This window comes from Notolabrus celidotus, chromosome 7, assembly GCF_009762535.1.
Source record: "Notolabrus celidotus isolate fNotCel1 chromosome 7, fNotCel1.pri, whole genome shotgun sequence".
NCBI lineage: Eukaryota > Metazoa > Chordata > Actinopteri > Labriformes > Labridae > Notolabrus > Notolabrus celidotus.
In genome coordinates this window covers 12,282,366-12,307,932 of record NC_048278.1, presented here as the reverse complement: position 1 = coordinate 12,307,932, position 25,567 = coordinate 12,282,366, and the positions used below count along the sequence as shown (strand labels likewise).

At 39.1% G+C, this 25,567-nt stretch overlaps 1 protein-coding gene across 6 annotated transcripts; it reads left to right on the top strand.

Annotated features, from left to right (window-relative positions):
* Nucleotides 1-483: 483 nt before the first annotated feature.
* si:dkey-237i9.8 (platelet endothelial cell adhesion molecule) lies at nt 484-24,817 on the top strand. Of its 6 annotated transcripts, none has more exons than XM_034687048.1 (16): nt 484-628; nt 747-782; nt 8,173-8,469; nt 9,560-9,841; nt 9,924-10,193; nt 10,554-10,826; nt 12,481-12,759; nt 13,925-14,203; nt 15,401-15,502; nt 15,622-15,652; nt 16,045-16,124; nt 19,891-19,944; nt 20,349-20,444; nt 20,896-20,952; nt 22,135-22,157; nt 23,988-24,817. In XM_034687048.1, exons 1-16 carry the CDS (start codon nt 586-588, stop codon nt 24,087-24,089), a joined length of 2,304 nt encoding a protein of 767 aa, XP_034542939.1. In that variant the 5' UTR covers nt 484-585; the 3' UTR covers nt 24,090-24,817. The 6 variants fall into 6 exon arrangements, with proteins under 6 accessions (XP_034542939.1, XP_034542938.1, XP_034542940.1 ...); XM_034687047.1 differs by having other exon boundaries at nt 23,985-24,817; XM_034687049.1 differs by lacking the exons at nt 15,622-15,652; nt 16,045-16,124 and having other exon boundaries at nt 23,985-24,817.
* Nucleotides 24,818-25,567: the final 750 nt, after the last annotated feature.

Sequence of the window (25,567 nt, the reverse complement as noted above, 5' to 3'; positions counted from 1 at the left end):
CCTAACAAAGTCATGGTGGAAAGTATGTGTACTTGAAATAATAGTTCCACCTACATGTGTCCTGTCTGAGATTTATGTCAGTGAAAACTGTTTCAGTAGCAAGGCTGAACTATTTTCCCTCGATCAGGAAATGAGCTTTCTAACAGGAAGAATGTGCTGCCGTCTTCTTCTTCTCTCTACCTGCAGCCAAGGTCAGAGGTCAGAGGCTCGACTACTGCACCCCGAACAATCCAACATTATTGTGACTACCATTTCACACACATACACAGACACACACCTAAACACACACACATACATAAAGGAGACCCAGAAGAGAACATTCCACAACAGCAAAGAGCCGGGCGGCATGAACATCCTGAGGAAACAACACTCACTTCCTGTCAAATTAAGCCAAGCAAACGGCTGCTGGGGTTGATAACCGCTAACCACAGAGAGACTGAGGTAGAGCACCACCTTAGTGTCCGCGCCCGCCCACCACAGTCGCATCTGCCCCCCACTAACACTGCCCGTCAGCCAGGCTGGTCACAAGCCTGTTACCCTGCAGGACAGTCAGCAGCGCCGGGATCCTCAGCGCCCCCTGACAGGATGGGCCTCCTGCTACTGCTCACCTCCTCTCTCCTGTCCAGCTGTAAGACCTCTGAGCTTTTAGAGATTCTTCTGTTCGAGCTCTTTGGATTTATTTTTCTGATTTTGGTTTTAAAATGAGTCTTTAACTTGGTGCTTCTTTTTTCTTCTCTTCATCTCAGACTTCCAAACTGGGAGAGTGGTGAACGCACAGAGATGTAAGTACAATCTAAAATGAATGTGCATTATTAGAGACGATTGACTGAGTGTCTACTACAGAACTGTATTGGTTAGACCGCTGGTGATTATTTAGCATCATTACTTTACTTTCCATGCACACAGAGTTACCGTCTGGAGGCCTTTTGACTCAGAGCACACATGGTTAGTTTGTGGAAACACTTTGTTATCAGTGTTTTCTGATGATGGAGTCTGGTATTGTGGAAAACCTGTGGTTTGTATAGTTGGGAACACGGTTGTGAACAGTGTCACACGCCTCCCTGTCCTCTGCAGTGGGTTGATGATGGAAACCAGGAGTCAGTCCAGGTCAGTTGGAGTAGGTGGAACAGTGTGCAAAGAGTCCTTTGATTGATGTGTTTTTTATTCATCCGGTCTTTATCGAGTCAAGTCAACTTTATTTGACAAGGCTGACCAAAGGGCTTTACACAATAAAAAGGAACAACAATGATATCTTTCAGGATGACAGTATTCTCATCTGGAAAGGAAGGCCAGAGAGAAGAGATGGATCCTCAACGTTGATTTGAAACATGTGAAGGCAGATCTTATTTGAACGAATAAGCTGTAAGCATCAGTCTTTGTGGATCCTTCCTAGATGAACTGGAATATCATACCGTTACTTGTCAGATTGTTACACTTGAATGTAGTTGAGTGGACCCAATAGATTTAGTATGCAGTATTTCACTGGAAAGATACTGTTTGTCCTGCCCATGTGTTTTCTCTTGCTGCTGACAGTGTTCTTGTGATAATGTGTGTTAAGACGATTTCTTTAGAGTTTCCTCATATATACCTGTCCAGGAATGCAGATGAACTCAGACTGTATGGCTATATATTGCCTCTCAACGTGTTTTCCTAGGTGCTCATTTTAATTGATGTGCTTTGATATAACATAAATGAGGCTGAGAATGAGGCTTAATTAACATAAAATGTTAGGGCACATAGTTTGATTGAAATATGAAAAACTTGTGGAATTAAATAAATATTTCATCATTTAAAATTGAAATTATATTTTTCTTTTTATAGAGGTCTCAACACAGGTTGGGCATGATCGAGTGGTAAAGTAGTCCATGCTTATACTGCAGTTGTAGAAGTACCATCATTCTTTTATTCAAAGCAGTGTCCTTGGTTTACCAGAGAACGCACTGCAACTAGATTAGAACAGAATTCTTCCCTTTTCTATGGCTCTCAATTCAAATGGAGCATCTCTTTTCTTAGCCTGCATTATGTGTTGCTTAACAGCCCTTTAATGTTACACTGTTTATATTTTCTTGTGTGTTATTGTATTTGTGGGTACTGTCTTCATCTTTTTTTGGATTTCATTTCAGTTTTATAGTCGCCCCTGGTCATACAGCACTTGTGTCAAAATGAGGGTTTTTGTTCTTTGTTTGTTTTTTAAGTTTTATTTTGGGGCTTTTACACCTTTATTCTACAGAGGAGAGGACAGTTGATAGGGTAGGAAACTGGGAGAGAGTGGGGGGAATGACATGCAGGAAAGGGGCCTGTGCCACCCACTAAATGGGCGCACAACTTAACCATTAGGCTAAGTCCGCGCCCAAATGAGTTGTTTTTTTAATGTACTTTATAAATTAGTTAGAATTTATAAAAGCAATACGCATAATCAGCAAAGTGTACCCACAGTATTTGATATAAAAAAATTCATCATGTAGAAGATTTTCCTCTTCCTGGCCCTGGTGACTGACAGAACATTAAACACATCCAAATTTTTCAACTTAATTTTCGTACATTTCCCTGATCATTCTTTTCATTCATTCAGACACTTTGATCTCTTTTAACCTCTACAAGGACAACCAAATATGTAGACAGATTTAATCTTAAAAGTGGAAAAAATAAGGCAACTTTTCCGAACTAAGCCTCTTTTACACTGGAAAGAAAGCTCAGTCTTACGTATTGTATTTGTCTAATTTCTAGTCAAAATATCTTATTACACCAATATGAGTCACATTGACCTGACAAGATTCAAGATTCAAGAAAGCTTTATTGCCATGCGAGCTCGCACATATATGACTTGGTGATTGGAACACTGTTACTCAACAATAATACAGTTAGGGCCATAAATATAGAGACCTAAATCTAAATCAAAAATTTTAAATAAAAATACTATCTGTACAATTATAGAGGTATTATTCAAAGACATAAATACATGTGCCTAAGCCAGAGTGCAGATGAACATAATAATAAATGAGGTTATAGTAGTATGAGTACATACTGTATATCAATCTTTTCAAGGTGCTACAAGCCAAAAGTGACTTACTTATATATAAAATGCAGAGAGCACCACAGCAAAGAGAGATACTCACTAAAAGCTACACATCTGCATAGAAACTGCATTTTGTCGAACCCAATGGAAGTCTTTAAGCAGGAACACCTTTTTTCCCTCTTGAAGCCCATGAAAAACAGTTTGCATCTTATATACCGATAAGACTTATGTCCAGATTTTATGTTAATTAATGTTATTAAATACAATTGGCATCATTTTCTTTATTAGTTTTTTGAAACATGATGTAACACAGGCTTAATCAAACAAATAGGGCAAAAAATATGATGAAATATTTTTACTTTGTAGCATCTATCTTATTCAAATGTTTTTAAAAGTTTGAAGCTCCTTATAGGAGTTTTTTACTAGTTGTGAAGCAGCCTGAAATTGGTACTGTAACTTCTTCATGGGCTACAAAATCAAATAAAACCATAATCAGCAATATATAGAATTTATAATTTGTTATTTTAATGAAACTGCTGCCTCATATTGTAGATGTCAGATGAAGTGATTAACCACAAGCCGCTGAGAGTCTGTGTTTACATTTTACACAGCCACAGTTCTTGATGAGTGATACTTTTAAGTGTCAAAAGACAGCTGGATGAAAATTTTCATTAGAAAACACAAGTACATGACAAAATCAGTAATGAGACTGGAGATATCAGGTTGTCCACAGGGGCTGCCAAAATAAATAAAGCCAAAAGTTTCTCACAGGAGCTTTAAAGCCTTCACAGGTAAATAAACTGGGACTGTCAGATGCAGTGCAGTTGAAGTATAAAGTAGTATAAAAACAAAAATACCAAAGTAAGAACAGATAGCTGTTATCTGAACCAAAACACTTAAATAAGTGTATTGAGTTAGTTTCCTGCAGAGGCTCAGTGTGCACCTGACATGACTCACACACCGTGTCCACATTTCACAGTAAGTCCCTGCCCTGCACGCCTGATTCTTCTCAGCGTCACAGCTGCCAGTCCTTGCTGAATGATGCTGGGTGTGGGCCAGATTCAGCAGGCTCTGATTTGCTGAAAGATCCCCTGAGTGGCCTGTTTGTCTCACAAAGTGCTTTTCCTGCCCTTTTTTCCTTGTTCCTGGGGTTTGTTTACTGCCTCAAAACAACACAACACCCTGCGTCACAGCAGCAGCCTGTTGTCTCTCACACTCCACCATACGGGTGATTTGTTTGGGGGATTGATACTTGTGTTCTTTCTTTCTCTGTCACAGCAAAGAAAAGAAAATTGTCTGCACTTTCAAGCATGTTTTTTTTCTCGCAAAGACTGACCCTGACAGTCACTTCAACATTGGGAGCAAACATGTGAATCAGTTATTAGTTTCTTTGCACACTTGATGAAGCTGCTGTATTTTTTTTCTTTTCCCTTATCTTCATGTTCTTCCACTGTGTCGTTGATATAACTAGAATATCTTGTGAACATCACATGTTGACTATTTTGGCACCCTTTATGTCATGTCTTGTCTCTTGAGACCCCTCCCCCCTCCAACAGGAAAAGCTTCACACTGTGAAGGGCATGTGTGAATAACAACTTCCAAAACTCTCAGCTAAAGCTTGTCCTAAAAGTTCCAAGACATGACAGGTCAAACTGCATCTGTTAACACAGCTGAAAAAAACATTACATGTGAGACACTTAGTTACAGCAAGACACTACAAAGAAGTGTTTGATTTCAGAAAACGCTTCGCCTGTCTCTCTGTTCCTTGACAGTGAATGCCTATTTAATTTCTACCAGCTCAATGTGTCTAAATACAGCAATGCAGTATATGCAGCCCTCCTTAAGTTGACAGGGGATATTAACTTTGCCCAGCATAGTTAGCTTCATTATGCTAAACCAATGTGAGTTCTGCTGCATTAATGCTTTCTAATTGTGTCAGATAGATGTATATTAAATCAACCCGTGTCTCTTCCAAAAATCAGCGTGGGAAAAAGAAGAGTGAATTATTAGCTATACTTGGCATTTTCTGGTTACAACATATTCTATTTGTTGTAACCAGGTACCACAAAACTTTTGATTTTGTCATTTGTCCTTTGGTGTTATTTGAACATTGGCTGACGAGTCCCCTGTCTTTCTACTTCCAATTCTTTTCCTCCACTGACTTAGAAGAAAAAGGATGGGAGAGTAAAGGATACACTCCATTCGTGCTAACGCCCAAAATTTCTGAAATTGTTTACTTCTCGGCCCGCTCTCACACAGGCGGCATCTCTATGATGTGTAATGCTACTGTCTTGTCATTGGTCAAAAGTTGATGGCCTCAGGGTTGATTAAATTTAGCCCTAATGATCAGTGAATCAAGGGGCGTGCCATGACACCTGTCACTTCTTTACACTACGAAAGTGAATGCCACTCAGTGCTTTGCAGACCATCAGTATGAAGACATGACTGGCATTTGGGCTGTAGCATCTTGGAGTTTGGTAGCTAGATGGGATTGTGTTTGGACTGAAAGCTGGTGGGGAATGTGAAGTTAGTTTATCAGCCAATGCCCTTGCAAGGTTTGCTTCCGTAGAGAGATCTACATTGCTGGATCACTATAGAGGCCATGTTGGAAAATAAAAGAGACTTGATACAAATGGTAGAAGTGGTTCAGGAGTAGGAGCCAGTTGTCCAACAATCATAAGGTTAGTAATCCAGGGCGCCACTTCGACAGATTTGAGTCCTGATACTGTTGCTATTTGCGGCAAAACAAAACAAAACAATCCATACATTTGTTTTTGATATGAAACCAAAATTAAAAAACTGAAAAAACACTTCTTAAAAAAATATTTGCTCCCAAAACCTCCACATTCCCTGTTTCTAGAATACTAGAATAAAGGCAAAAAGCCCCAAAAGTAATCTGTAGGGGAAAAAAGGATAAGCAATTTGACCCCTGGCTCCTCCAGTCTACATACCCAAAATGTCTTGGATAAGCTTCTGAACAACAAATTCCTCCCTAAGGCATGGGCGTAACTTGTCTAGCATGAGCAAATTAGTGTAAATATGTGTGTGTATGTGAATGAGTGAATGTGTGAATGTGTGTGTGTGTGTGTGTGTGTGTGTGTGTGTGTGTGTGTGTGTGTGTGTGTGTGTGTGTGTGTGTGTGTGTGTGTGTGTGTGTGTGTGTGTGTGTGTGAACACTAAATGTTGGCATGCAATGTCAAGCAGTTTGAGTGGTCTGAAGACTAAAGAGATGCTTCATAGGTGCGGCCCTTCCTTATGTTCCTCTTTATTTTTGCATTGTTTCGTTTTTTCACATTCCATGACAACTGAGAAATTTTACAGTGATGTATTCATTCATTGTTTCTTGTGTGAGTCAACCACACATAGAGGATGCTGTCACCAGGATGATGAAATTCCATGGTAACACATCAGCTCCCTGTGTTCATTATCAGCCATTTGAAACTGAAATTTCAGCTGTGGTCACTTAAAAAATGTTATCTTATGACCTTTATGGGCGGCGGAAACTAAATAGGAAGTGATTAAAAGGAAATGACAAATCTCCTGCAACAAGTATGTATGGATGTATTTGTTTAAAGGAACAAGGAAACAGCTGCACACTCCAAATCAGTCTTTGGTACATCATATCATAAGTCATGAGAAGGATAAATAGAAATAATGTCTTCATTTCCCGTTTTGTATTATGAATGTCAGAATAAACGTCAAGTAAAATATTCATATTTATAAACAGAGAACATTTAAGCTAATTTAATGTAGTAGTTATTGAAAAATATGAATAATTTTTTTAGGTGAGGCTCTACAATTATATTTTTGTAATCATCCTAGTAGGCCATTTTGGAGACTATGACTTTGTTTGTGTGAGAAGAAGTGTGGGGGCTGTAGTGTCATGCAGCAGAGGGTCATTTTCAGGATTCGAACCAGTGACTGCTGTGACGAGGACTACTTCCTCTTAATATGTGCTTAAGCTACAAGGCCATCTGTTGTCCCTTCATTTAAATTTCTGCATCAAGCTAGGCGAGGGAACTATACATCTCAAATAAATATGGAAGGTCATTTTTCAGCAGGAGTCAGGAGTTTACCGGGTCAGCAGCTATTGAGCTGCTATCAGTTGAAGATTGCAATCAAACAAAAATCAAAATCGTTTTCCTTACTTCTTTTATCACTTTGGGAATTATAATGAGCCGATAACTGATATTTACATGCTCCTGATGGCCGATACAGATAAGACAGGATCAACAATGTTTGTTATAAGAGTCTGTTTTAGAAATAAGTTCATAATATGTTTATGCACACCTGAGAGTAAGAAAGGCTAAGATGTAGTTGGCAAAAATGGATGTATACATTTTTGACTTACCAACTAAGGTCATTATTGAGCAGGCGAAAACATAAAACAGTTCTAACTCTTCAGCTGTTATTTATCTATTTCAATGGGTGCCATACTGCCCAAGCCTTTAACACCACACTCCTCCATAGACGTGGCCATATTGCGTGCACTATCTCTAAGCACAATATGCCCCCTCTCCTTTGTAATGTTCCACTGCCTGAGCATGGTTTCAAAGGTTACACAGGTGGCTGAGGCTGTATGTGAACTAGAACACTGCTGTGCATGAAGTAATGTCTTTTTCATGTTAAAGTCGTCACACAGTCACTGACCCATCAAATTCAGCGTACTCCCTGGAGTAACGTCAGAAGTCCCTATGTCCTTGGTAAGACTTATGTCACTTACATAGTTGTTGATTACAGTATGAATGTGAGTGGAGACCACATCGAATAGGGTAGGCAGAGATAAGACTCAGGAGAGTATACTGGAGTTCCAAATGTGCTATTAGCTGGTCTTCTGCCATGGAGAAAGGTTGATCACCAAGTGCAATAAATTCAGTGATAGTGTCTCTGATTGCTTTTGGCTTGAACTGTCTCTGGCAAACTTTCTGCAGTTTTCAGCCTCTTGTGCATGCATGACGACACTTTCTATTTCTTGGTGCTGATTGCTCGCTCTGGATACTGCTGCTCCATATTCCTTATAAACATCTTCATGGCGATGATGAGTTTAAAGTTGACCAACATTAAAATGGTCTCCGGATTAAACACGAGGCCCCTTAGTCAACTGCTTGTTATTTTTTGGTGTGATGGTGTTCTTACTGTTTTACTTTATTCTCCAGTATTCACGATACGAGAGATCACCCTGTCCATCGAACCCAGCCCTGATGTAACCCGGGACACTAATGTGACTCTGAGATGTCATGCCATGGTCAGCAGCTCGGGTCAGGAGCCTCTGAGTCGAGAGTACACCATATCCAAGGATGGAAACACAGTCTACACCAAAACCTCCAGCAGCTCTGAGGATCTTCTATACCCTCTGCCACAGGCCAGAGTCTCCAACAGCGGCAAATATAAGTGCCAGATCAACATTGAGGGCAAACAGCTCACCAGCAGTGCCAAGAAACTCACAGTAACAGGTTGGTTTCCTTTTTATGAACACTATTAAATGCTGTGGTATGAGAAGTTCAGGTTAATGCCACATTTTTAGATTAGGCTGAACTGGTGATTATACGGGTTATTTTTTTTACTTTGAACCACAGCAATTGCTAGAGACAGTGATGAAAAACTTTAACAACTTCAGATTAGTGAAGTCTGGACAGCCCTACCTGAGTTTGGGGTGATTCGTCCAGCACTTTAAAGGAATAGTTTCTTTTTTTTCCCTTTTTGGTGGTGGTTGAATGAGGTATGTGTCAACAGTAAGTGAATCGCCCAAAGGAGATTCCAGTCAGTTTGGCCCCTTTGTTGAAAAAAAAGTTCTCTCATTTTAAGAACAGACACAGAATCCAAGATTATGAAATGGTGAAAAAAAGGAGAAAATGTCAACCTTTTGACAGACTACCCAGGATGCAGATGACTTGCAGGATTAAATTGGTGGGAGAGATTTTAACGTTGTCCATTGTTGTTTTTTTATTGTTATTTTTGAGTTATCCCAATCACATAAACTAAATTATTACAGTATCACTTCGAGGTTAATGGCTGTCATTGCATGCATCTGAGTACTGTAGTAGATAACATTTGCAACCCTGCTGCCAACTTTGGTGAGTTTCGATCCCACAGTTTTGGTTGTTCAACAGTTTTAGAGATTAGAAAGATTAGAGAGAATAAGAAGAGAGAATAAAAACAATGGTGACGCTATATTCGTTTTTAAGTGTGTACTAGCAGGGAGGCAGTTAAGTCAGTTGCCCGAGGCAAGAGTCCTTTAAGTGGCGTCCCTGGGTTTGACAGTAGTCATCCCCCACTCTCTCTCTTCCGAGTTTCTGACCATATCCACTGTCTTATCTCTCAAGAAAGGCACATAAAGCCCCCCAAATATATTGTAAATGAATAAGATCTATCACATGGAAGAAAGGTTTGCAAAAAATGAATTTGAAACCTTTGATTTCTACATGTTTGTAGACATCCTGCAGATGTCTGGCTGAAGATGGCGTTGTTTTTCATTATATCCTCTACTATGGGTTATTAAAACTGGATGAAATCTGATGTAATTCTCACGTCCATGGTTCCTAGGCCTTTCCCAGCCTATTCTCCGGCTCAAAAACGGCGTGGTCAATGAAGGAGAGGAGATAAAGGCCACGTGTGAGGCACCTGGTGAGACCGGCTCTCTTTTCTTCTTCTTCTACGAGGGCTCTAAAGAGATCACGGAGATGCAGGTCAGCTCTGCCCAGGCAGAGGCCAAATTTCGCCTCAGCAGTGCAGGCTTCCACAAAATCCACTGTGATTACACCGTCCTCGTGACACCAGACTCCTTCAAGTCTGAGAGGAGCAACACTGTCACAGTTTCAGTAAAAGGTATGAGGCATTGTAAATACAATTTCTGCACCTGTAAACGCATTGGTACAAGCTCATGATTCTTTACTTTTTTCATTTTTAGAGCTCTCCATCACACCAGTTTTGGAGATTTTCCCTCTGTACAAAATCTACGAAGGAGACCTACTTACAATCTCATGCACAATCACAGACTCCCGGTACAACCATGACACATTTCACCTGTACCTGAGTCAGGGAACCAATCTTCTTAGCAATGGAGACTCCAAAGTCAACCACAGTATGATCGCACTGGCAAAGGATCCTGGGGAGTTTGAGTGCAGATTAGAAATGGGAATTGTGGTAAAAGTAGACACAAAAACCGTCACTGTGACTGGTGAGTGAGTGTTTATATGCTTATATATACTGTATATATAAACGTGTTCTCCGAACTGAGATATGTGTCGTCTTTACAATAATGCTTCAAGGCTTTAACTTTTTTCTTGTGGTGCCAAAACAGTAACTCATCTTGCCCTTGCCACATATATGTATCGCGATTATTTGTGCATGGGAAGCGTTTTTGTGGAAACAAGGCCTTAGCTGCATCCTCAGGTCTATTGCTATTAGCATTAATTCTGACTGTAATTGCATCATGGTTAACGCTAGCAGGCCTACTTTGTTTATGTTGTATCTGCATTTACATTATGCTACATCAGTTCCCATAGTAAGCTGTAGTTTTCTGTAAATCTCTCCACAGAGCTGTTTTCAGTGCCCACTCTCACCATGTCTCCTGCTGAAGTCTTTCAAAAGGAATACATGACACTGACCTGCAGGAGTGAAATGTTTGCTTCTGAGAGACTTAGCAAAGAGGAGCTGACTTACACTCTTGACCCACCTGACAGCCACCTAATCCAAAAGGGCACTGGAGTGTTTTCAGGCAGGACCCTGTCCAATGATTTCAACTATACCTGTAAGGCTCAAGCAAAGGGCATTGTGAAACACAGTAAAACCCTTACTGTACGTCCAAAAGGTGAGCTAATCTGATAACTCTTTACATGCAACTTTACATAAGAATGGATTTCAGGATATTTTGGACCTCATCATCATTAGAGAAATGTGTTTCAGAATTGTCATGTTGTCTAAAATCTGCAGCACCCCTGGTCTCGGTTGAGAAGACAAGCATTTTTGGCTTGTTGTTTTGATTTCTGTCCCCATTTAATTTTCTTAGTTAGTTTCTTGCTTCCTGAAAGATAAAGCAGCAGTCTATCCAAAAGAGCTCTGAAAATCCAGTGACTGCTGAGCACCATAGTTCAGGGACTATAGTGAACATGAAGGAAATATCTCTGCCTAAAGTGAGGGGAGGAGCTGTTACTCTCTTTACAATCAATAAATCATTAGCATAAATAAAAAGCATGGTCTAGACATGATATATTTCAGTGTAAAGTCATAATTTTATTGGCTTTTCTCTTCCCCAAGGTTTAAAATTTGAGCTGTATAAATGTATTGAATTGTTATAATATAAGAAAACAAGTCAACATAAGACAAAACAAGCTTTATTGCTTTACCACAGGAAATTCACCTTGTTATAAAATAGTTTACCCCGGGACTCTTCTACTACAGAGCCATGCAGTTGTTGTATAAGCAGAACCTAGTTTGGCTTTGTCTTATTGAAATATGCAAGGTACCTTCCCAGATGTCTAAGCTACCCATTCCATGGGCTCTTGTGCATCCCCATACCGTCTCGGATGCTGGCTTTTGAACTATGTGCTGATAACAAATGGCTAGGTCCCTGTCTTCTTAAGAGTAGAGGATGCGGCACCCATGATTCAAAAACAATTTTGTCAAATTTGGATTTGTCAGACCAATGGACAGTTTTCCACTTCACCTCAGTCCATCTTAAATGGGTCCAGACTCAGAGACTCAGAGTTCCTTGCGTTTCTGGACCATGTTTACATATTTTTTCCTCTTTGCATGGTACCGCTTTAAGCTGCATCTACGGATGCTGTGACAAACTGCAAGAGACAAGAGACAGTGTTTTCTGAGAGGTAATTTTGAGCCCATGCAGTGATTTCCACTTGAGACTTATGTCTGTTTTCTATGCAGTGCCACCTGAAATGATCATGGAAATCCAGTTTTATTTTTTGGATATTGTCCCTTGTGTACAGAGATTTCTCCAGATTCTATTAATCTTTTATGATGTCATGTACTGTAGCTGATGAAAGCCCCCAATTCTTTTATATCAAGGAATGTTATTCTGAAATTATCCAATTTATTTGTTGTCTGAACACTATTTAGTAATAAATTTAAGGTTAAAATGATTTGCAAGCCGTAATGTTTTAATCAACATTTTTCACAGCGTCCCAACATTTCTGGAATTGGGGTTGTAAATAAAGCAACCACAAAATTGACAAAATATGTAAGAAAGGAATTAAATTGACCTAGAAAGAGTGCAGTAACTGTTATATAGTGAATGTCTGGATGATGGTTACAGAGAGGTATTTTTATATTTAAATGTTTTTATTATAAGCATCTGATGACAGTTGGATGAAAGATTTGGGATATTATTGTTCTAACATTAAACGAGGAAGGTGATGAAATGTTAAGTGGACTCACTGAAGTGATGTTGCTTGAATGATTCCTCCATGCACAGTCAGTATGATTTATTTTTTCTTTCTCCTCTTTAGTTTCTGTCTCCACTCCAAGGATCTCGGTAGTTGGCAGAGCAGTCGTAGATCAGTCTATCAAGATCCTCTGTCAGTCGGACGCTGGCAGCCTGCCCATAAACTACACCCTGCTGAGGGATTTCACTGAACTGAGCACAGTCAGCGTCAAGCTTCCATTTCAACAAGCTGTATTCACCGTCAGGATCTCAAGCCCTGCTGAAATAAGCAAGTTCATGTGTGAGGCAAAGAACAGTCAAAGGGAAGCCCCCCTCAGTAAAAGACTCAACGCTACTGTCATAGGTAAATCATTGATATTCCTCTTTAATTTCCCTTTACCATTAGACTCTGAAAAAGGCACCTGTTGACAAATGACAAAGCAATCTGACCTCAATGTCTCTTTGGATGCTGCTGTTAAACCTTTTTATTTGTTCACCTTTTCTTTCAAAGAAAACTTCAAAAATCTAAAATCATGTCAAGTCTGAGACATTTTTTTCATGAAACGATCTCATTGCAATGACCACTTTTCTGTCCTTGTGCTCCTGTAACCCTAGGTATAATAGCAATATTTTGCTGGAATTTTGTTCCAAGGTCAATATCTAATACAACAAACAAAAAATTTTTTTTACACACCATCATTTTATTGTTTGTTGTCATAGCAGAAAAAACTTGCTGCACTCAAAATTAATGAAACTTAAGGCCTTGATTTGACTCAAATGTTGTTGGGACATGAACTATTATTTTGGTATAAAGCACAATCTATTCTAAGCTTAGCCACTCTTCTGTTTGGTTAGGTATCCCCCCTACTAAAGCTTATCCACAAGGTTAAGGAGGGGAGCATGGTTTGGGAGAATAGAAAAGGTCAATGCTGTATCTTTTCTTTCACAAGGACAAGATGATTTTGTAAGTAGAAGTAGTAGGAGAAAAAGCTTTGCTTAGACACTAATGCCAAAGTGTTGACTGCTATCTCATTCCATCCATCTCCACGTGGGGGAAATGGCCTGTTTCAAAGTTGGCCTGAATCCCTTTATTTCATCATTTCAATCTTGTGTAAGATGAGTTATTGTCTTGTGCACATATTATGATTATCTTGTATTGACAAAATCTATTCTGGCGGAAACAAGATAATTATCTGGTGGCTGTGAGAGACCTAATTTGCTTCTGTGGTCAGCAGAACAGTGTGTTGAAGCTAAGGGTGAATGTTAACACCATCACAAAATGCAAGAGACAGTACACAACTGAACAAGTTATTATCTTGTGCACACAAGATAATAACGTGTTAGGAGGAGATTACTACTAGTTAAAACAAGATAATAACTTGTGCATACAAGGTGAAGGTATTGGCTTATGGGACTTCAGTTCATGGTTTAGTTTTCTTTTGTTTTTCAGGTACATAACATAATCTTAGTCTGCAATAGAGACAGTGTTGACTTACCTCGCACTTTTTCTCCACTTTCTCCTCTCCCAGTGCCTCTGACACACCCAACTTTGACCGTTATCCCCAACGTAGCAGAGATCTCAGAGGGAGATCATCTCTTCCTCATATGTGGGGTTGATGGCACACCACCGGTCACCTTTAAGTGGTATCAAGTTGGCAATGAACTGCCCCTGTACACCACAACCGCTAACCTGAACCACTCAAACTACCAGGTACCCTTGTTGTCCAAAGAGCACAGCGGCACCTATCACTGTGAGGCTATCAACTATGCCAACAATGTGGTTCGCAGTGACCCGGTCGTCATAGAGGGTAAGACTGATGGAAATGGCTGATGCTAAGTGTGAACCCTGTCTTTGGGGAATGCAATTGGAATAGTGTTTTCAGAAACATACTTTAGATGAAACTAACACTTGATGATCTCAGTCTCTTCGGTATAGATTTTTTTGCTTAGTGCTGAAAGATAGTTTTTCAACCTTTGGCTTCCTACTTTGTGTTGACTTTGGATTAATGATGCTGTGACACCAGCCTTCTCTTTCTTTCTGCACTACCATCTATTCTGACAAAGACACAGTGGGACAGAACCTCCACTAATCTCTCTCAGTCTGCCCCAGCTCCTCTATCACGGGGAAACAGTAAAGAAGGGAAGCCAAAAGCAACACAACATTAGACTCGCCATATAAATAAGAATAATGACATTTATTGTGACATTAATAATAACACAAATAATAACACTAATAATAATAATAATAATAATAATAATAATAATAATAATAATAATAATAATAATAATAATTATTATTATTATTATTATTATTATTATTATTATTATTGTTGTTGTTGTTGTTGTTATTATTGTTGTGATTATTATCATCAATATTATTTTTCTATAATAATAATAAAAACTAGAAGAACTAAGAACTATAATTCTATAGCACTTTTCAAAAAACAGGTTAGAAAGCACTTAACAAAAATATACAATAGAAAAAGGTAAATAATAAATGAAGACAAGACAATAACAACGGTAGCTCAGTCCATAGGGATTTGGGAACCATAGGAATCGGAGAGGCCCCGGTTCAAGTCCAGGTAGTCCAGTTTATCCTTAGGCAGTTCACATCGATCAGCCATAACATTATTACCGCTAACAAATAGAAAGGTGTCGGAACACAGTGTTTCACAGTTTTTTGTGTATGAGTTTGTGTAGCTGCAGACTGCATTGAGGACAGTGGATAGAGTAAAAAAAATCTGATGTGAGAGTGGGTTTGGCAAAAGGCAGAGGGTGGGAGTCAGACCTGGGTTGCCACTTTGAGGGCTGTAGCCTCTGTCCATAGAACAGACCACTTAATCGCTTGGCTTACCATTCAAACTAAACCTCTCTTTAGTCTGCCCCTCTGCCTTGTTGTGTTCAACATCCTGAACAACAGTCCTGTCCCATTTTGCCCCTTTCCCTGCTTGTGTATTTGTTTGATGCTGACTTCTTCTCCTCTCTGTGTCTCTGTTCTTCCACAGTGCGCATGGCGTTGTGGAAGAAAGTGTTGATCGGGGGGTTCTGTCTGCTGGCGGGGGTGGTGCTGGTGGTGGTGTTGGTGCTGTGCTTCAAATCCAAGAGAGGTAGAGAGACCTACAGACCTCCAACAGCTCAGGCCTCTTATGTCTAACCACATGTGAAATACAACCTTCCTATACCCACTTCTTCCTCTCTTCTTTGTACCTCTCCTCTCTTATTGTAGGTAAAAGAGAAGCAGCTTCTGAGTTGTCAGTGTGAGTTGGCTTAACTTCTTGCTTCCTCTGTATGTAAGAAATAATGCAGAAATTAGTGACAGTGAGTTTTGCTTTGTTAGGCGGCTTAGAGTTCTGGGGGTCTGTTATGTTTATGTAATGTATAGCCATTGAAGAGTCAAAGTGGTTATTTACAACATTTGTGCAGTTTGAAAAAAATAAAAAATGTTACAACAAGCTGCAGCAGCTGCTAGAAAGGTACCATGTTAACTGGCAACAACATGCAAAACCACCAGTGTGATAATAAGTGTTCATAATTATTTGCATTAGAAACGGATGTCAGGAAGTTTTTATGCATCATATTCTTTTGCCATTTAGTAGATTTTTTTTACTTCTCTCCTGCCCTAGCTGACTTTATTTTCACCATTTCTCAGAAAGCCTTCGAGCCCTAAATCAGATGACTCTTTAACAGTGAATCTAACCCACGACACAGAGGTTTATAACGCAGACACAGGTAGCTCAGTTTTGCTATTCTACCACCGACTGTCCTCATTAGTCATCAAAACCATTCTTTACATGTGTTACCTCTAAAGTCAAAGCATGTGTCCTTTTTTAGCCACAACAACCCATTTTCATCCCATCATCCATGTTCTAATATGCATGCAAAGGCTCATGTGTGGCTACATTTATTCATGTTACGTGTCTTTGTTGCTCTCAGATTGTAGATTTCCTGTTTTAGTTTCTGTACGCACACATCATGTAAATGTTTGACCATGTTGTCTTTTCCTGCATGTACATTTTGTTTGTGTCTACTTTTGTACCTTAGAGGCAGGAAAGTATGATGCATTTAGGAAGCCGCTAACGTAGGAAGTTGAGTCTTCTAGAACAAGCTGTGTTACCCCAAAGACTGTTTATAGGATGGAAGTAGCCTCTTGGTTTCTGAATTAAAGTCACAAGTGGAAGTGTATTAAATCTACATCCTTTTAATGTTTAGAAGAGGGCCAGTTTGTGTGGAAGTCAACAAAAATGACCTAACTCCTAAGTTGATTTATCACCTCAGTTAACATTTACTAAGGGTTTCATTTGTCTTCTTCAGTATAGATGGTATGCATGGTGACATCTCAGTAGGTGGAGGCACTGCAGCCACATCCCCCAAGTGGCAGAAAGCACATAGCCCTGAAAGCACTCAGTAGCAGCGTCAGCATTCATCCTGAATGCTACTGAAACACAAAAAAGACCTCTAAATAAAGACCCGAGGGGTCGTAATAAGCAAGAAAAAAACTGGTCCTGTTGATTGTATAGTCAGAGTTTTCAGTGTCATGAAGCTGGCTCTATTTTAACCAGCCTAAATCGCTATGTAAACCCACTTAACAAAGCAGAAATTTTCAGGACCAGGTTATGATCAGAGTTTCAGCTCTAAATTGGCTGAAAAGCACCGTCCTTTCAGTAATTGTTACCTGATGATGGTTTGTGTAGGCAATTTGTATCCTCAGTTAGAGTAATATGTGTATTGAAACACATTAAACCTCAATTTGAAGTTAATAGTGACACTAATGCAGTCATGCAGTACAGTATCACACACTCAAGCCTCCCTGCTATTGTTTAAATTAAAATTAGCACTTTGAATTTCAGCAGATCATCTGTACAATAAAAGAATGATCACAGCATTTTAGAACATTGGATTAAATCTTAAGCTTGGTCCTTATATCCCACAAAAATAGTTTTAGGCTACGTTTCAATTCAGTGATATTTCACTATTCTTTAGGTATTCATCACAGATTAAATCAGATCAATATTTTATGTCAGTTACATGTAACTAAATATTACAGACATGAGGTGAAGGGATCAGACCTAATCTCAGTTTCTGTCTTTACTGCTGAAATCATGGTTTTTGAGTTTTAAAAGCTTGCAAATTAGAAATAAACAAGGGAATAACAGTTTATTTGTTGGTAAAGTCAATTAGTTAATTTTCAAATCTAAAGTTATTTCCTGCAGGTTTTGCTTTGTGTGCTTCCTTGCCTTTGAAGTCAGGTACATATAAATGTCAGGACCTGATTTCTGGCCACAGATCACTGGGTCTTTGGTAAAGTGGAGTGATCTTTGTTGAGCCCAGCTGCTCTTATTTTAATCAGATATCTGTTTTCATTGATTCGCCCATGAAAGACAGTCGTGCCTCAGGTATTTTGGCCACTTGGTTTGAAGGACAGGGCGTATTCTGGTGGGAAAGTGCCGTTAGTGCATACCCTTTGTAGCTTGATATTTCTTTTGTAATTTATGGTCCCAGAGTAGAATAAATGATGAATCAGGGCATGGCTTCCTGATTTATAAAGTAATTTAAGGTTAAAAAATAAAAAAGTATATAGTGGCTTCCTGAATAGCAAGCTCAAGACTTCTAAAAGATAGTACACATACAAATGTGTGACGTCCCGGTGGCTACATCCAATTCTTATACATAGTCTCTGGTGTACACAGGAAGAAGCTGCTTAAGTAGTTCAGCCATAGCACATAGCATTGATTGTCTATTGTTGCATTCTGCTTAGAAAGCCCTTTATCGTCTTCTTCCAGACGCAGCGCCACTCTATAATGGCACGGAGGGGAGAGTGGCCAATGGGGCACGAGATAGCGCGGCGTCGCTTCCTGCTGACATCAGCAACAGGAGCAGCTACAGTATCCCAGCCACAGTGTAGAGATGCGCCACAATGGGCGTGTCTTAAATCTAATTTTTAAATGAGTCAATGAAAAGACTTTGAGAGCACTTATCCTGTTTGTGATGCTAAGTTTTGAGAGATCTGGACACTTATTCACTTGGGACTTTTTCCAGTAAAAAAAAAAAAGAGGGGTCTGTTATGAGAAAATATACACCAGCACCCACTGCTCCCTCTCCCCTCCTTTTGCAAAGTAGATGTAATTCATCTCAAACCTCTTTTTTTCCTTTGTTTTTGTCCTTTGTTTCTTCATTTGCCATTTCTATGTGATTCCGTGTCTTTTATTGTTGCAACTGCTCCATGGTGCATGCTTGGTGACTGATTTAGATGTAAATACATTTTATCATCATGACAGGAAATGTGTGTATATATTTGGTTGATCTATGGCTACTGAAAGAGACACTTGTAGAATAAAGACATTGGATTTATTTAGAATTGTGTCCATACCATTCATTTTGTCCAGCTATCAGAGGCTGAATTTATTTGCTCAAAACATAAATACTAAGTGGAAGACTTATATGTAATCATGCCTGCATAATTCTTCCATCACTTTATGTGCATAATCCAAGGCACAGATCCATGAAAATCCCAACATAACACAAAGCTGGTTCATTTCCTAAAAAAGAACACTCAACAGAGACTTCCTTGAACAGATGAAACAATAGAGTCTGCAAGAAACTTCCTATGTTGGCACAGAGCAGGTTCAGGGCTCGGTGTTGTTAAAACTGGTGGCTTGGGGGAGGGTGGGACTTATTTTGTTTAAGACCAGGCAAGTCTGAATGCATGCAGCAGTCAGAGGAAATTAATCACACAAGCTCTGGTTGAGCTGAATGTAAGATTACATTACCAAGAGGGAAGTTGTAATAGGAAGTTGTTTTTGCCAGTACTTACTGTGCAGCCACGTCTGAATTAACGGCCTATTGTGCACAACACAACGGAAGATTTCTGTATGGACCAGATGAAAACTGCTCCTTTGTTAGGGTTTTTATTTTAAGAGTCATAAATATCTTCATGAAGGCCAAATTTTAAGGAGAAAGTTTCTCTCATTTCTCTGTTTTCGCATTTATGATCGACTCTAGGTCAGATAAAAATGGTTTACCTTTGAAGAAATGAACATAGTATACAAATACAGAAATGATTAGCTTTTGGATGAGAAGACTGGTACTTCTTTCACTTCTGACTGTTTGGAATACCACTACAGCCAGGAGATGGTTAGTGTAGCTTTGCAGAAAGATTATCAGACGAGAAAAGCAGGAAAAGCGTTAGCTCTCTCAACACATCAAGCTTCATATTTAGAAGAGGAGCAATGTCATTCCTGTAATATACTTCTAGCAAAATCGCACAAAAATGTTTTGTCTAAAAGTGAGCAAGTTCCCTTGAGAGTAATTCATACACACCACCTTCTTCATATCAGATGATGTTTATACATGTTTCTCTGTATAGTGAGATTTTACTTGTCATTAACTTTTAAGGTATGTTTCTTTATTCTAACTCAGTGTGTCATTTTTACAACTCAATCACTGTCTGTCTTTGGCTGCTTCTGTATGACATTCTGTCTATCTCTCTGTTTCACAGTGAAGGTTGACAAAGCAGAAGTCAGTGTGTGGAGCAGGCGGCCACCTGAGTCAGGTAATTCGTACCTCTCTATTATTGTCTTTTTGAACATTTGCCTGAGAGAGACATGCATATTCAGGAGTTTGATTTAGTAATCTCTGTTGCACAGCAACCAAAGTTGGGAGAGTTTTGTGCTCATGAATTCAACTTTGTAAGAAGCAAAGTATCTCAACTCTTCTTTCAAAAGTTGCATCATAAAAACAACAAAATGTGGAGGGTTTGAACTCAGATTTTCTGACAGTTATAAAACCTTTTTCACTTAGATTTATGTGGATGATTATTGAGACTCTCACTATCTTCGATATAATATATGTATTATTACTATTTCAAGCCAAGTTTACAGAAGCTTTTAGAAATAGCTTTAATAACTTGATGTTGACAGTTTAATCTGTTTAACAGAGCTGTATTGATGTGTTTAGATGCTGGTGATGATGAGGAGAGCAGTGTGGAGACTAACGAGCCTGATGTGGAGTACACTGAGGTGGTGCATCCGCAGCCAGTAGATCCTGACAGAGGTATACACTCACAGCCCCCTGTTTTGCTTATCAGCCTCCTAACTCTTTCACAACCTCCTCGTCTAAAACATATTTCTTCGGTTGGTTTGCTCACATTCCTTTAAAGTTGATAATGCAGACCAACGCTTCCCGGGAGGGGCTTAATTACACATAATCAACACATCTCAGAGTTGCTGTAAGTGCAGGGATAACTGCAGGGACTTCCAGAGCCATAGCAGACCTTATAAACAGGAAGGGTTGAGCTAATTGCTGGGTTGGTTTCTGATAGTGGCCCCTTCTTCATTATGTTGCAATGCTCAAGTCCCCAACCAGCCAGAGATGGCAGTTAGAGTGTGACACAACCCGCCTATTTATAGATTTCTGTTAATGAAAGATCAAACATACAGTATCTTTAAAACTTTGTCTTCTTTGATGTTCAGGCGGGCTAATGTGTTTCTGTCTGCGTTAACAGCCCCCCTGAGAAAAGGCACTGACACAGTGTACAGCGAGCTTCAAAACTCACCACATGGTGAGTAAAACATCCTTTAACACCCTTTCTATGACATTACAGGAGATAAGCTATTTTACCATTGTTTGGTATTTCAGAGGAGGCTAACAAAGAGAGAAGAATGACATTTCTCAACGGTTTAATATTAGCTTGTCATTGCAGTTATGTGGCATCCGATGTTATCACTTAACCACCAAGAAACTTCCCATATTTTCATACAAACAGCACAAAGCTTTTGAGAGTCTTGTGACTCATTGTAATGTGTTGCACTGGGTTGCATCAGCTATGCACTCAAGTTCAAAGTTAGCCCAGTTTGAATGTAATTCCTAATGTAGGATTGAGCTTACACTCTAGTAATGTTTTTGGGATTACACCAGCTGAAATAGTTCCAACATTAGCACAAGTTACATCTTGAATCTTATACTTAGTTCACAGTAGGTGTAAAGTCCTCTTTAAAAGATCAGTTGTCATGGCGCATCATTTTGAAAACTTTTGCAAAATTAAGTGAAAATGTAATTTCTGGGACAACATTTTGGTTAGTTTGGATGTAATGCTGTATTAATTCAAATAAGCCTTATGGCTGCATGATGCAACTGAACAATGACACAACTTAAGTTGCAAAGTCACTAGTTTCAAGATAGGTCTATTGGGGAAAACACCCTAACTTAAGAAACTTTATGCAGAGCTGGACTTCTGTTCCATTTTTACTTGAATGCACTGCTCCCAAGTTGCAAAATAATCTGAAAATCCTTCATAAAATGCTTGAACTGCTACCTGATGGTATTGCTTCTGGATGAGAGCAAAAGACAATAGTAAAGACAGAAGAACAGTTTACCATGCCAGCTGCAAAACCATGACTATCCTGTTACTGCTAGCAGGAAGTTCCTGTTATTAAAACTTCAGCCAGACGCTGGATGTGTCTATCAAGCGGTCAATCAGAGTCCTAATGTTTCCTTTTTAACAAGAACTCTGAGTTGTTGAAAGAAGCAACTTTAAGACTGACAGAGGATAATCTGACTGTGAATCAGATGACAGGGACAGGAAACTTTTGACTGAAACAAAGGCTGAAGAAGAGGAACAAGTGAGTCAGCAGGGTCAACCACGCTGTGTTAACAGTCCAATGACTAATGGATAAATGTGAGGTCAGTGAGTGAGCGGGGTACTCACCTGACTCATAATAACCTGTTTCACCTTTTCCTACAGGTGCTGCCGACCATCATGACTATGTGAGTAAGCTGCACATTCACAATCATGTTCCTCTGGCTTATTAAACACTATTGCCGTCATACATCTGTGCCTTTTTTTTTTTTACCTAACTGGAATAAATATATATAATTCAGTTTCTATATATCACATCAATATTTATTAGCGTAATTTTCTGCAGTTTGCAGGTGTATAAAAACATAAGAAGGCATAAGTTAGATGCCTTAAATGCAATGGATCCAACACATAGGTTGTTCTGGGTATAGGTACAGTACGGTCTGTGGCTGACTCATCTAAAGGTTAGAAAATACTCAGCAAACAGCAAAAGTTGAGCACAATTTATTTAACATGGCTAAACAGGAGGTCATAGAGTGTGGGGGTAAATGCTGTTCATTTGGTGACTAACGTCAGCAGAGCACTACCAGCCTTTGGTCCTCCGTGCAGATTAAGGTCCACATGCGCATTACTGTGGTCAGGTGGTTATATGCCAGTTTCTCCAGACACAGCCTATTTGCAACTTTATCTCTATTTTCTAGATCAAGATACAGCCAAACCTGTGCTGGTTTACAACCAAGGAATAGAGCATTGTAGTATCATGGTAGTAGCCAGTACTAGCTCCAGCTAGTGGCAGGTGGAAGCACTACTGCTTGGAGACAGTATATGACCGGCATTTCTGGCCTTATTAATAATTAATAATTAATTTAGCTGTCTAGCAATTCTGGAGCCAACTAACAAGGGTGACAGTATTTAATCTTTTAGTCTACTAGACGTGCACATCATTAGGGTGTGCCTAATAAGTTGACATCGGTAGCCACCACTACATCAGTGGATGGTTTCCAAACGACCAACTTTAAAGCCTGGACTGTTCATTTCGGCTAAATGCCTTGATGAGCAGGAAATGAGTCCATAGATAAGAGTGTGAGATACACATGCATTAGGTAATGCCAGACATTTTTCCTGCACTGGTCTTCATTATTTGGCCAAACTATACACACTGTTGATTAAAGACTCGTAAAGTGATTCAGTTTTACTCTATCTTCTACTTTGATAATGACTGGAAGAACAAGCATCACATATACTCACAGTAGTATTATTTATGTCAGTAATTCAAATAGCAAGTCATTTGAATCCTCCTGGTTTGGCATTGACATTGTAACACTGACCCTCTGCTGGCAGATAATCCAGAGCAAGAGGGAAACTGTCGTCAAAGTTTCCAGACAAGAACAAAAGCATTTGGGCTGTGGCTTCCTTCCTTATCACCGCTGTCGATCAGTGCTGTGGTTTAGTCATATTACCTCCAAGCCCATCTCAGCCCACACACTGTCCCCCAGCATGGACTAATGACTGCACTGTTTTTTCCCTACATGGTGCTAGAAGTAGCTGAGAAGAGGACAGTGAAATAGAGAGCTCAGGAAGTCACATCATCTTCTAAAAACGGCTCATTCTGTCATCAGTGTGTCTTCTTAAAGACAGATAAGACGTCAGCTGATGGTTGTCTTATTATGGTTGGCCTGCTCTTCAGGAAACTGATGTTTAGGAGACAATTGAAAGTTTAAGTCATGGCAAAAATTGCCTCTGTGAGTGTGTAGTATGGAATAGCTCCATTAAAAATCTAGATTAGCATTGAGATGGTAATATTTTAACATTCATAAAAGTGTGATTGATTGATTTAACCTTATTCCAGGACAGTTTATATATCACTGAGTATGTACTTAAAAAAAACACTAAAGTGTGCTTTAGTCTGAATTGCTTTGTTGTGTGTCAGTGTTAATGAATCAGGATTACTGTATAAATTGATCTGATTAAATTAATGCTGTGACAGTGTCTAATGTCCTTGTTTTGTATGTCAGCAGGGTTCAGTAGAGTATGCTGAGCTCAATAGTGAACAACCTGAGATCAATCACTACAGTACTGATGTCAACAACTACCATGACCTTCCAGAGCCGGTGGATTAGTGGTTCAAGTGATAACTGCCCTCATTTGTCTTTGCATGTATTTGTTTCACCTCCTTATTCCACTTTACCACACTTTTTTTTAACAACCTACATTTTCAGTTTCACACAGAGCCTTTGAAGTCCTGTAAAGATTATCTTTTTTTTTCTTGTGTGCACAATTCAATATTCTTGTGGGCACTAGTTACTGACTTGTGTGCATAGGACAATAACTTGTTGAGGAATGTGCACAACATCTCTTGTTAGGCATGCTGAACCCTGCACAAACATTCACTTTTAGCTCCAACATAACATTTAAGATAAGAGAAGGTATACTTTATGTCCCCCCAGTGCAATTTGTTGTGTCCTGCAAGCACACACACAATACAAATCATACATATTACACATTACGTCATAAATAAAACATGGCAGCAATTCAATGTAACAGTTAGTACATAACATAGAGCTATATTGACATATTTAAACAGCCTACACTACCTGTTATTTATAATTTTAATGGACATGAGCAGATACACAAGAAACAAACAGTATTCACACAATCAAAAGAGCAAATAATGTTTTTAATGATAAATGATCACATGATAAACAACTTGTGTGCACAAGATAAAAGTTATTATCCCATGGGACCTCAAGGGCTCCGTAGTTTCATCTCAGTTTCATACAGCTTAATGAATTGACTGCTAAACTGCCTGTAAATATTTTTGTATCTTAATAAAAAGGCATGTCAAGTATCTTTGGTGCTGCGTTTTTCATGGGTGATTTATGGCCAAGACAATATCACTGAAAGGAAATTTGATTTGAATGACTTGCAGCTTTTCACAATGAGTTCCTCAAGTAACACACAAGTGCTTCTTTATAAATGTACGTCTAAGTGACTTTCATTGCCATTTGAATTGTTACAGAGTGCAGAGGAATTGTCTCATGCTTCAATCCATCAAACGGCCAACTGATATGGTTTAATTTGGTATGTATGGAGCCCCTGAACAGAGTGGGAAAAATTTTTGTTTGATACTGAGAAACTTCCACTTCTAAACGAGCCAGCTATGAAATGATGAAGGATTCAAACAGTGGATAGGCAAGGTTTTCACAGCATGGTACACTTTAGAGAAGCTAGAGAGTTTCTAGGATATTAAATACATATTTTATCTGGATAAGCATCAACTGTAAATAGGTGCCTACAACTAAAAGATTACTAAAAGAAGGGAATCAAGATATCCCTCTGTGGAAGTATCTGGTGTGGTCCAAATTACAACAATGTTGCACAAGCGAACCAAATGAAAATTGTATCTGCACTATATCAGACTCTGATGTGATATAAACACTCAACTCAAGTATAAAAGAAAAATAACAAATTGAGATTGATACGACTATAATTGACAATGATCGGTACAAGTTGAAAACACATCAAACATCCATCAATTCACATATATGGAGGGAATTCTCTCTGAAAAGTTTGTTCAATTCTTCTGTTCACATCCAGA